This window comes from Gastrolobium bilobum, unplaced genomic scaffold (genome assembly GCF_033153095.1).
Source record: "Gastrolobium bilobum isolate Gb01-03AN ecotype WA unplaced genomic scaffold, APGP_CSIRO_Gbil_v1 utg6530, whole genome shotgun sequence".
NCBI classification, from domain to species: Eukaryota; Viridiplantae; Streptophyta; class Magnoliopsida; order Fabales; family Fabaceae; genus Gastrolobium; species Gastrolobium bilobum.
This window is the reverse complement of record NW_026896603.1, coordinates 206,438-219,340: the sequence shown is the minus strand read 5'-3', so window position 1 is coordinate 219,340 and position 12,903 is coordinate 206,438. Positions and strand designations below refer to the sequence as shown.

Below are 12,903 nucleotides of genomic sequence, written 5' to 3'. Positions count from 1 at the left end.
AAAGAGACTGGATTATTCAGCTTAGTCATACTTATAGAGAAGACAATTTTGTTGCTGATTGGCTTGCTACTCATGCACCTCATCAGGATGGACAACTGATTGTGCTGGATGTCCCTCCAGCGGCTTGTTTGGAATTGCTTCGTAATGACTTGAGGGGAGTTAGTCTCCCAAGATTGTGCCCAGTATAGGGCTTTTTTTGATGTTGCTTTAGTTTTCATTGTATTTCCAAAAAAAAATCGAGTCATAGGTTATTAATAAATCATTTGACTCATTTACATCTCTAATAGAGAGAACTAATTGAGGAATTTATGCTAGTAAATATATTTGTAATTTTTTTTTTTGCTTGATTAAGTTATTGATGACCATATATTTCCTCTGTTTATTTTTATTTTTTAGGAGTAAAAATAAGTTAGATTTTGTAAAATATCAACCCCAACCTAATCCGTGCATGATTTCTTGTTGGTTTTTTAAAACTTATCTTGACCTTTTTTATTAAATCATAAAAGTTTGACATGTCTTTAAAAGCTTATTTAAAAGTTTATATTACATGAAACCTTTAAATATTTTTTTTGTTTAAAAAAAATCGACCTTTTTTTATAATATATTGCAGGGGTATGCTTGTGAAGTAATTTGCAATATTTGGCAGTGAGAATTTGAAGTAGGTTGCATGCTTCAGATTTCATGGCATTCCAAAAGAATAATCGAGAGCTTATAAGTCAAGACTGCAATTGATCAGAAGAAGTACTTTGCCCTGTTGACGTGTTAAGTTTACTAACAGCATCATCACACAAGAAACACCCGAAATGCATGAGAATTTGAAGCTCATATAAGTAAGAATTAATCTGATTTTCATACTTGGACATAAGTTTATTAAATGAAAGAAAAGACAGACTAAAATGTAAAATAAAATAAAATAAAATTTGCATGTATTTTTAAAGATAAAACAAGAAACAATCAGGCATGAATAACAGCAACCGCTAATGTCAGTTTACATAAAAATAAAAAAAATAAAAAAAATAAAAATAAAAATCGTGCTGATACTTTTAAGATTTAGCAGCAGAGGAGGAACCTAAAGGTTCGTTCCTCAGAGCAAGCGGTAAGAAATGGAGTAGATTAAAATAACAAAGTGAAAAAGCACAGAATAGTAGTACTTATGCATTTCTCTGGGGCCAGCTTATGAAATCTTGAATCCATACCATAAGTCCAAAAGAAGTTGTGTTTGTTTTTATTGATCACCAAAAATGATATTGATTCCTCTCTGTACAATACTGATATCAAGAAAATGAAAAGGTGTCAGGGCTCAAGTTTAAGAAGTCAACAAATGGAAACAAAATCCAATAGAAAGTGAAAGCAGAAAAGAAATACAAGTGTATTGAAAGTAAAAATCTAATTAACCATGCCAAATGTTGTTACCTATGTTGTCATGCCAAAATCCAATAGGAGGAGGACTAAATTCCATAAGCATGCTAACATAAAGATTTTAAACACAAGCCACTGAGTTCCACCTCTAAGATTTGGAATGCTGAGGCTTATATATAGTTAGTTCCTGTAGAGAAAGTTAAGTGTTAGTTTTCATCTTTTATCTATGTGACCTCACCATTGAGGAAGACAAAAAAATGGCTAAAGGGTTTAATGAGGTTACCTTAGAACAGCATACATGATCATGATGCAAATTTGAAGTTTTCACTATTGTTTCCCACTTAGTATAGCTGGATGATCTATTAAAACTCTGCCTTTTAGAATGGGATTGAGTACCTTGATTTGAATGCAGGAACGGATTCTTCAAAGAAACTAAAGGCAGGGCACGACAAAGCCAGGACTCAGAAGGTGACTTTGGCAATGGTGGGGGAAGTGGATGTAGAGCATATTCAGCTCCAACTTTTCCTGAATCTTCAACTACTACAATTTGCTGGTTGTTGATCATTGCATCTTCATCAAATGAACTTTGCACAAGTTGCAAGGACATGGATTCTTGATTAATTTCTTGATCAGTTGTCAATCTTTCAGCTTTGTCTTCTTTGGCCATTAGATATAACATGCTAGACAAAGTTGAAGAATTGGCATCCATAGAACTTAATACCTCAGAATCCAAATTTTCCTCCGAAGCTTGTAGGTATTTCATATCTTGAAAAGAATCTACAGTGGAATTTCTTTCTTTCCCTACCACAGTGTCTATCCTTTGTGTGTGACCTATAGAACTTGAATCTATAGAACTTGAATTTGAGCATGATAGTTTTACTGTGCTTGCAGTATCTATGTGCAATGTCTTTTCCATTGTAAGGCTCCCTGAATTTGAACTTTTTTTGGCTCCTTGTGATAGCACCTCCTTAATACTTTCATGTTCTCGGCTCAGGAATTTCAATTTGCCAGATTGATTACTCTCAGCATGTTTAGAATCACCAAGCAACCTTGCTCCAGGAAAAGGAGATTGAGGTTTCCTTTGAAAAGAAGATATACCAGCAGCAGCAGCAGCAACAGTACCACTTGAACGACGAAAGGAAGAGAGCCTACTAAGCTGCTTCAACTCACCCGAGTAAGTAAACCTGTTTGATTCACTAGTCCATTTTTTTCTTAAATGCATGTCTGGTGATGCAGCTCCAGAACTTGATTTGCTCTTATGAATAGCATCCCAAGCCTTCAGGAAAAATTCATGATTGTGGGTAAATGAGTTGAAGTCATAATTAGTGAAAATACTAATTTGCAAAAGGAGGATTGGTGAGAGTACTATTGGCTACTAAATGGTGCAATGCAAGAATTTGGTGCAGAGAAATAAGAGTGATAGATATAGTTCTTACCTTCTTTATAGCTGGAGCTGGTTTATACGAGCGAATATTAGAATTTTTGTTAGGCTTTCCAACCTCATAGGCAGAACACATGGGAAACTGGTTCCCCATTTTTGACTCAGGCATTGGATTTAATAAGCACAATGAATTCCTATCCCATAAGCGGGGAAACAATCCACAACCTTTAGCTGAAATATTTGCATAATCATCAGTTTCATCACCACTTTCTTCTTCTTCTTCTTGACATTCGCCACTATATGGTATAATGTCAGTGATATATCTATTAACAAAGGACTTCTTTTGCTGAGGAACCAGTTTGATAACATCCCTAGGTTGTTCTGTCAGAAGGGGTTGCTTTCTTGAAGCATATTGAGGAGGCTTTAAAGTCATAGCCTTTGCAGCAGGTAAAAAGCGGCTCATCATGAAGTCTTGAGTTTGTTTGTCAGTAGAAGAGATTCCAGACTTGCTTGCATCCAAATTATCTAAGCCGCTTACACCACTTACACTACAGTTCATAGAGAATGATTCTGTAGGTGACAGGGTTTCAAGGGCATCAGAATAAACATCATCATCATCATCATCATCATCCTCTTCCACATTTTTTATTTTCTCATCTTTTCCTTCTTTGTCACAATCTATTTTACTTACACTGTCACTCAAAGAGTTTGATTTACTTGAGGACCTGAATTTATTTGCAACATTACATTCCTTTTCCAATGGCTGTTTAGCAACATTTGTGGACATTCCAGGGGGAAGACATGGGTTTGGAGTAATTGAAGCCTCCTCGAGAGGTTGAGGTTCAGATCCACCATTACCCTTGGGTCTTCCAGGGATATGCTCCCAATTGAAAGGCACTGCAACAGGTTCTGTTATCTGATCTAAGGTTGTATCTGACTTATAGTATGGAAGAGCTTGTTGCTTCTCTAATATCTTTCTCTTTGCTTCAGCTAAGGATGGTGATGGACCAGAAGAGCGCCTCACAGACATAAGAGGGGCATTGATATTCAATTTCCTTTCATCCATCATGTTTCACAACTGAGCTTTTCTTTGCACCCCCCTCTCAATGATAAGTTCAAGGTTCAAGGCAACATCATATACTAATTTCAGCAGTGGGGCCAAAAAAGATGAGTTAAAAATCCTTCTATTCAATCAATAAATTCTGGAAAAAAAAAGGGTAGAAGAATCTGATCATTAACATTTTAAATTACAATATAAATAGCAAATTCTATGTTTCGAATTTCTATTCGACAGGATTTGAATCAAGATCAGAGAAGCACCCATGATGCAGCTAGTGAGAATAAGTAATGGTCTATTGAGAGATTGGAAAGGGAAAAGTAAACATTCAAGTTATAAAATTTTCAATCTCAATTGATTTGAAAACCAAAGATTTAAACCTATAATTCATTAAAAAAACCCTTTTTTCCTCTTCTCAATGCAAATATAAACAATTGCAAGGCTTGATACCAACAAAAGAACAAGTGACAGAGGCTACTATCTATAATTAATGAATTAAATAGACAGAGCAAGAGCACCTTCATTAATCATCATTATCACAAGCTAAACTTAAGGACCCATTAGAGTAATAAAACCAATCTAGGAGAAAAGAAACAAATAAATGCAAATGTAGAAAAGACCAAACCTAGTTAATAACAACATGAAACATGGGACATGGCCTCAGAAGCAGAATGTCATCCCAGGAAAAGAGTTCATGTTCATCTGTAGTGCAGGCCAAATGAAAGAAAGAAAGAAAGAAAGTAGCTTCAGTATGTAGAGTATGGTTTTTGTCATGGACATGCACCAGTAGGTGACATGAAGTAGTAAGTGGATAGAAAAGAATCATCAAATCAGTAGCAAGTGAACATCACATGGTGAGAGAGTTCAGTCCCATGAAAGATGAATGAGATCACAAGGAATGATCAGTTGCTGAATGATATGATGCAGAACTGTGGAGAGTGTGTGTGGGGAATGAGTAGGAGCAAAGAAAAGGAGTACACAATGGACAGAGACAGCGACAGAAAGCTTCACTATTTCTTCTTCTTTTGCTTTCTATGTGATTTCAGATTTTACTGTGTCTGTAAGATTACACAGAAAGAGAGTACACAATGGACAGATGTTCAACTCCTAACTCTCTTTGTGTACTCTCTAGGCAGTCTAGTCTGTACACTTTTTCTTATTCTTTATTTTTATTTTCACTGTGATGGAATGCGGTTGAAACCACACGCTTTTTTATTTTTGTTTTTATTAATTTTCATTCGTATACACTGTACAGTTTTTCCTCATCACTCCATCAAGCAAGACATCGGCAAGTAAAAGGAGCTTATTCTAATATAGTGTTTGGTTCGGGGCATCAGGAGATTTTTTTAGCAAAGTGTATGTGGGTATCTCATATGTCCACGTTTGGTTGAGGGAGAAGCTGAAATTTGTCCATCAAAGTAGCTTCCCTAGCAATCGACATCCGTGTGTAAAAATTGGATATTTGCACTGTTGAAGAAGCCCTTTTGGATGGTGGAATTGTTGAGAATACCGGACAACTCGTTTTGGGGATGAAAAATGTGACTTATTTACCCCTCTTCTCAGCCACATATACCAAAAAATCCGAATTGCTGTGTGACTTCGATTTGTGGACCGAAGCTATATCTCATCGCGTGCCATATTTCATCATTCACAATCTTCTTCGTGCTGTTCTGAAACGAAACCTCACCATGACTAACGAAACCCAGATGGCTGTGTTCGATTTTGAGGTAATCATCTGTCTGTTTTGGAATCAACCAAAAGTGTCTAGTTTCATTTTGTACTTGCGTTTAATTTTTCTTTTCTTTCGTAGCATTTTCCTCTTTCATAGCTAGTTAAAGAAGACTCCCGTGAACCGGATCTACCGCGACGGACAAGCTGCTTGGATCAATACCAGCGCCCTAGGTAGAGTCAAGGGATCCTCTTATTTTGGCCAGTTTTCTTCACAATATTTCGGTAAGAATATACATAGCTGTTGGAGTCATGGTCGTATGTTTAAGAGTAGTTCATTCTTGCAAACTATAATTTTAACAGTGGCCAAACACCTTTGCCAAGTTGTGATTCTGCATGTGAATATGACTGCCACAATGCACATGAGGAGGTATAAGTTGTTCTTTGTAATTTTTAATCCGGTTTCTGACAGATCCTTGACAGTATTTATGTAAAAATTAACACAAGGAAAACCAAAATAAGTACTGTTTGGCCGTATATATGGCCTTGATGGTTTTCAAGGCTGATCTTTACTATCCCCTTAAATTTTACTATCATTTATTTGGCCGTTTCATGCTTTATATATTGTTATATCGACAAAATGTAGTCTCTGGAATCTGGTTCTGACCAGCAATAACATTATCAAAAGAGAAAAAGTAAAAAGATAAAGAAGAATAAGAATAGAAAGGCATTAGTTGCTGCTGATTTGTCGTGTTAAACTGTTGGTTAAGTGATTATCTGCTTGTTTTCTTTGTGACTGAATCTGGTTAGATTATGTGTCAATTTAAAATATACTGTCTGGGACTAGCTTATGGATTTAGTAAGAAATGCAAATGAGTCTTCATTCTAGTTTTGTGCAAAGTTTTATTTTATGCTTTGTTAAAAGGCTTATCTGTTGCAATTAGGATTTGACAAAAGGCAATGATACATTAATCCCAGAGTTTGACTATCAGCAAAAGAGCATATATTGTAATGGTACATATGCCTTACATGCAAAACTGCGGTCTTTATTGGATATTCCAGTTGCTGTGGTATTTTCTTTTTCCTTTTTTAATATTGTAATAATTGTATGGCCTTGGTTATGTTATCAGTTGCTTATAAGTTTCAAAATAATACAGAGCATATATTTTTGATAAATCAGGTTGGTGGTGTTCATTTTAGCTTGCTTTCTAAAGTTCGTTATGACATTGGAGATTCTTGTTCGACAAACTACAGTTATGATTGCAATTGAAGGATTTGTATGCTAAATTTGACTTAGAAGAACATATGGACATGGCCAAGCAGAAAGTTAGCTAAGCTTCTCGTGAGTTCATGATGGACCATTGGAGCCTTTCCCACAAAAATATACAAGGAAGAGGTTTAAAATAGGTGCAGCCCAACAGCCAAGCATGGCTCAGAGACATGATGATGAGGTGCGTAGTGAGACAGGCCGAAAAGATGCTCAGATTGTCCAAGAAACGGGTTTGTGTTGTAGATGGTGGTTGGAGTATGAGAGTGATAATAGCAGTAAAGTATAGAGTCTGTAATTCGTCATTTCCTTGTTTTGTTGCTTCATTTTAAAGTCTGTTAATTGCAGTGCCTTGCTGGTCTGTAATCTGAGGAGTTTTCCTTCACATTTGTGATATGCTCATAATTAAGAGGGTACTCAGAATAGGACCTTTTTTTATAGTATTCAAGGGTCGTCAATTATTTACACTTTTGATGGCAGTGTTTGATAAATGTACACTTACATCTGTATTAAAGAGAGACATATAGTTAATATCAGATAATATTTATCTTTCTTCCATGTTATCTGTCTTACACTATTAATTGTTGTTTTTTTCAACTCTATTCTTATGCTCAAATGAAGTAACCCAATGGCTGCAGGTGAGTTGAAAAAGAGTGACGAGAGCATTTTTTAATTTTTTTTTAATGAACGAGAAACATTTGGTGATATGTTAAACTGCAAATTTGGTGACATTCCAATAGATTCAAACAGCAAGTTATTATTATATCAAGGGAAACCTTATTCAGATCCTAGAGGGCATTGTAAGTTTGTAGGGAAATTAAACTGCCTTAAAATAACTACACCAAATCATGTTATATTTACTCAATCATGCTTACCTATATACTCAATCATGCTGCGAATTTCATCAATATATATATGAAATAAGTTTCTCCCTGTCAATTAGTGCATTTGATTTAAGTTTTCAGCAGCTACTAACATCCAACCCATTAGTATCAATCAGATTGGGATATTACCGTTTGGACAATCGTTGGTATAAAGGGAAATTTTAAAAAAGGATAGTTTTGTAATTTCCGTTACTTTCCCATCAATATAAAATATTGAACCAAACACTTCATTCTGTTATTTCACTTAATTTTCCTGGTAAAATTTTACTCAACCAAACAACTTTTTTTAAACTTTCCTACCAAACTTACTTTCCTTCCATTTTCCTATCAATTACATTTCCCTAGTAAAAAAAAATTTCTCCCGAACCAAACACTACCTTAAAAGCTTTTATAAGGAGTTTTGTATTTCCTAGTTAATATTTGATGATATATAATCTCATCAATTTTTCTTCAAAATAATTTTTGCCCAAATAATTATTCATAGTTAAGAATTCCATTAATACTTCTCAAGACAATTTTATTAATATACGTAGATGTACATATAGAGAGTTATTAACCATTATGATGAACCCTAAAGATCAGGGGGGAAAAAGGAAAATAACTTTTTATAAGTTAATCTAATATTATTGATAAGTCCATGAAATGTGACTTGAAACATATGGTTGTTGATATGAAAATGTGGTGAAAAGAATATCTTTTGTATAATACTAACCTCAATTACATTTAGTTGAAATTATGTGGAGTAAAAAGTTAATGGGCTGTTTTTGATATTTCAGGTCCAAAAAGATAAATGAAAGAAATGGTCTACCATAGCAAAAAATAAAATAAAAAGAAATAGGCTTTGGAGTTCAAATCATAAAGCCCCAATTGAGAGACAGAGAAAAATTAGAAGAAAGAGGATGTGTAGAGCGTGAATCACATTTGGGAAAAACAATCTTGAGCTAGCGAATCCTAACCCCCCCCATCGTTCGAACCACCTATCTCATTCCAACCACAAAGCCGTTTCAATCGACCTTTCAGCTTGATTCTTGTTAGCCATCTAACCACAAAAGCCTTTCCTTGTAGTGATTCACTTGACCATTTATCTAAAAAAGTTTGATTCTAACCATTGTCCCCTAAAAAGCAAACACTGACCCTAACTGAATAGTGACCTGGAGGTTGTTACAATCGAGTAGTGGGATTTTCTTTGGTGGAGCGCTTGGTGTGAGCGTGGAGCAAGAAAAGAACGCGCAAGGAGTGCTCGTGTGGCTCGTGTGGAAGGAGCGCGTGTAGAGGCTATTGGTGAAGCGACCCAAAGCCCATGCATGCGAAGGAGGAGATATAAAAGAGAAGGAATAGCTCATTCAAGGGGGCTTCTTCTGTAATCTCTCTTCCCCATTTTCTTACAAGTTTTATTTTGAGCTTTTGGTACTGTAATAGTGGTTATTTTTGTTTTGTGAAGATGAGCACAATGACGAGGCTATTTCTGTGAATAGTACTCGTACTGTAGTTTTTTAGATTTCTGCATTTTATGTTCTTTGTATTTTCATTTTTATTTCTGTATTGAGCTCAATCCTTTTGGATATGAGCTAAACAGTAGAGGTTGGGTCTAGGTGATCCCCAACCATCAATGCTCTGTGGATATTTTTCTTTACTTGCACTGTTAATGTTAATTTTAGTCGTTTAAATCTGTTTTTGTTGTTGAAGAATTTCTGCATATCGGCCGAGTGTAGGAGCTTACTTAGAAATGAGTTGTTGGGAAACAACTCTTTTCTGACCATGGTTTGAACGCATGGACTTTAACGAGGAATCATTCAAGGGGTTCAATTTAGACGTGAGTTAATCCACCATGTAACTACGACTCTGTTCTTCAAGAACCCAGGTCCCATATGCATAGGGATATGCTTGTGACTGATTTTGGGCAAAATAACTTTTAAGGAATTAAAGGTTAATCATTAAGTCAGTTAACTGAAAATAGCTGTTGAACATTTTGGTTAAGAAATTTATCCACTTAAGTGTTGTGGGAAGGGGGGAACCAAAGTCCAACCCATTTTTCTGATTAAAGTTCTTAAAACTTTTTCAATTCTGATTTTTCTGTATTCATTTAAACTTTTAGTAATTCTGTGAAAATATAATCAAATAGAAAATCCCAAAAATAATTTTTCAATTTATTTTATACTTTTTCTTTTGTGTATTAAGCAAGTGATTTCAATTTTAAATCAGAAAAACTTCAAGTGAAATTTAATCTTTAGTTTTTTTTTTAGAAATTCAATTCTAAGCAATTGCTATTTCGCTTTTGTACTTTTCGCCAAAAGATCCTTGTGGGAACGATAACTGGGACTTAAGGACCATATATTACTTGTGGCTGCGTATACTTGCGCATTTCTTGTATACTCTTTAGCAAGGCCAACAATTATCTTATGACAATATACATCTTTCAGTAACTTCTTTTTGGAAAAATATATATATATATATATATATATATATATATAAATTTTGTAATTGCAACATAAATTGCATAAATTAATCCGATCCTCAAATGATAAGTTATCATCATCATGTGAAATTAACTAAATTTAAATAAAGTGTTGGTCTGGATGAACCTGGGAGATAAATTGAGTTATATAAATTTTTTAAATAAATCAATACTAATTTTAATGAATAAAGAAAGGATAAAGCTACCATCATGTAACATAATCTAAACAATTTTTCCTGCTCAAACAAAAATGCATGTGGGTCCCATACATATAATAAAAACAAAAAATAAAAAATGCTGGTGCGAAATCCAATGGGTGAGTAGATAAAACTTTTTATATCATGTTACATAATATTAGTTTTTCCCATAAAGAAAATAACAAAGAGATAACATAAGTAATTATGTGAAAAAAAATTTAAAAGGAAAAAAAATTAAACGACCTCAATTCATACACATCCACTGTTATCAAACACAAGACTAAAAATGTTGAAACTGTTGGGATATTCAAGTGTGATGAGTCACACATTGGTTGGTAATTGTAACACCCCGTATATATCCGGTAATGTTATCATAATATCGTATTAAGCTGCGCTTAATTAAAAATGCGGAATTACTTTTTCTTTTCAATTATGATGTCATTAACATTACCAACTTGCTTATTATTCAATTAATAAAACATCGCCTGTATGTAATTGCAATAAAACAGCTATCTGAAATACCTCATATCAAAAATAAGATAAGTATGGCTCTAGTCACGGAACTACAACAACGTAGACCGGACCATCTAACAGTTTATACAACTCAACTCAAAGTACTAACAACAAAGTGTGATGGGCAATTCTCATGCTCACCCAAATAAGGCAACAAAGCCCAACATCAGTCTCAACATAAACAACATCTAATACAGTCATGCTAGCATAAAGCAGTAATAACATAAATCAACTAAGCTTCGGCATCCTGCCGCATGAGGCATTCGTCCCCATACTACCTGATCTTGAAATAAGCATTCCCCAAACGTGGGGTGAGATCTCTAAACAAGAAATCTCAGTAAGACAAGGGGTCCTCAAGGATCTTCCACCCCAAGCTCACTTACATGTGCAATATAAGTTCAAAAGCAGTTTATCATCATCAGTTCTAAAATAGTGCAATGCAGCAGATAATCATGTCATGTGTGTCAATTCTATTCTACTGGCCAGAGAAATGCAGGATTTATATACGCCAAATACCCACACATAGTGCAAGACGCCACTTGCATTCACCCCGGATCACCATATCGAATGACGCCACATACTCAGGCTTACCGTCAAGATGAAACAACACATGCATATTAAAAGCCATTACACATAAAGCTCAACAGTGTTTCAAATATTCAAAGCATGTAACACAGCATGCATATAACCACACCCCCATGGGACATGGTGGAACTACAACATGGCTAAACCGAGGACACAAAAGCTTACCTTGCAAGCTAACTATCCAATGCCAAGAGTTCACACAAGCTGAAGGCCCACAAACAGCACAATCACAATCTGCCCATACCATAATTAATCATCAATAATCATAGCTCAGATTCCATTAAGTGATTAAGTCTTTCTTACTCATTTTAACTCATTACATGTTGTTTCTGCATGAAGTATTCGAATACTCCACGAGTAGTATTCGAATACTCCACAAGTAGTATTCGAATACTCCAGCTCTCCAGAAAGTATTCGATTACTTTCATTAAAGTATTCGAATACTCACAAGTATCCGAATACTTTTCCCCCAGTATCCGAATACCAAACCTTACTGTATTCGAATACTTTTCAGTATTCGAATACTTCTTTAAAGGTATCCGAATACTTTTCTTCCAAGAAAAGTATTCCAATACTCCAGCAAGGAGTATTCAATTACCAAGAACAAGTATTCGAATACTACACGAAAAGTATTCGAATACTTCTTCAACAAAATGCAGAAATTCGAGCCAACTTTTGCATAATCCCAAATTTAAAGGTCCAAAAGCGATTGAGAGTCCAATGACTCCCTAAACAGATATAACCCAACATGCAATGAACCCAGAAACACATTCCTTTAGTCAAATGGTTAAAGTTCCTCTTTTTAATTGTTTAAACAAGCTTTAAACCTCAAAATGACAAAGAGTGTTCATGGTATACCTCCAAGGCACCAAAACTCTGAAAATGAGGCACACAAGGGACACTCTACACAGCACCAAGGTTCTGACTTGAGCAAGACACGAATTGGACTACCAAGCTTGATCCTTTAAGCCAAAAGGTAGCTTCTTGAAGCTCAAGAAACCCCACACACACAAACTCAGCAAGAACAGCCCCAAAATCGCCCAATACACAGCAAGCATCAACTCAGAAATGCTTCACAACTCCCTCACACTGTTTACAAGCTTAGTGTTTACAACTCTTAGGAAGAAAACTCTCAACAAAGGTGACTTCTTGGTCCCTTTTCATGAACAAAGGCCAAGACTTCAAGGGGAGAAGAGAAGGCTGAAGGGAATTCAGCAAAAGACTCACGTAGGCAGCCTCCAATATGGCCTAGGGTTTAGTGCCATTAAGCATTTATAGGTCCACTTAAAATACAACACAGTATTAACAACAATAGCTACGCTTAGTATTTTAATCCCAAACTTAGGATTCTGAACCTACTCAATTTTACAAGATTTATCATATTTTTCTTATAATTTTCGGAGCACCTTTCCGGTACGCGCTTTTCAAAGTCAGTACCGGTTTCTAGCACCATTTCTCATTATTTGGACTTGAAACTCGTTTTACAAGTCCTACATATTAGTCTAGTAATTATCATGCACTTATTATAATTTTTCGG

At 35.2% G+C, this 12,903-nt stretch overlaps 1 protein-coding gene and 1 long non-coding RNA gene across 2 annotated transcripts; one reads left to right on the top strand and one right to left on the bottom strand.

Annotated features, from left to right (window-relative positions):
* Positions 1-1,579: 1,579 nt before the first annotated feature.
* Positions 1,580-3,806, bottom strand: LOC133300842 (uncharacterized). Its single transcript, XM_061500427.1, has 2 exons — positions 2,796-3,806; positions 1,580-2,635 (listed from the first exon to the last, which is right to left on the bottom strand). Exons 1-2 carry the CDS (start codon positions 3,804-3,806, stop codon positions 1,580-1,582), a joined length of 2,067 nt encoding a protein of 688 aa, XP_061356411.1.
* Positions 3,807-5,720: 1,914 nt separating this feature from the next.
* Positions 5,721-6,747, top strand: LOC133300834 (uncharacterized). The gene is made up of 3 exons (XR_009750107.1): positions 5,721-5,750; positions 6,410-6,535; positions 6,646-6,747. It is a non-coding gene; the product is annotated as an uncharacterized LOC133300834 (long non-coding RNA).
* Positions 6,748-12,903: the final 6,156 nt, after the last annotated feature.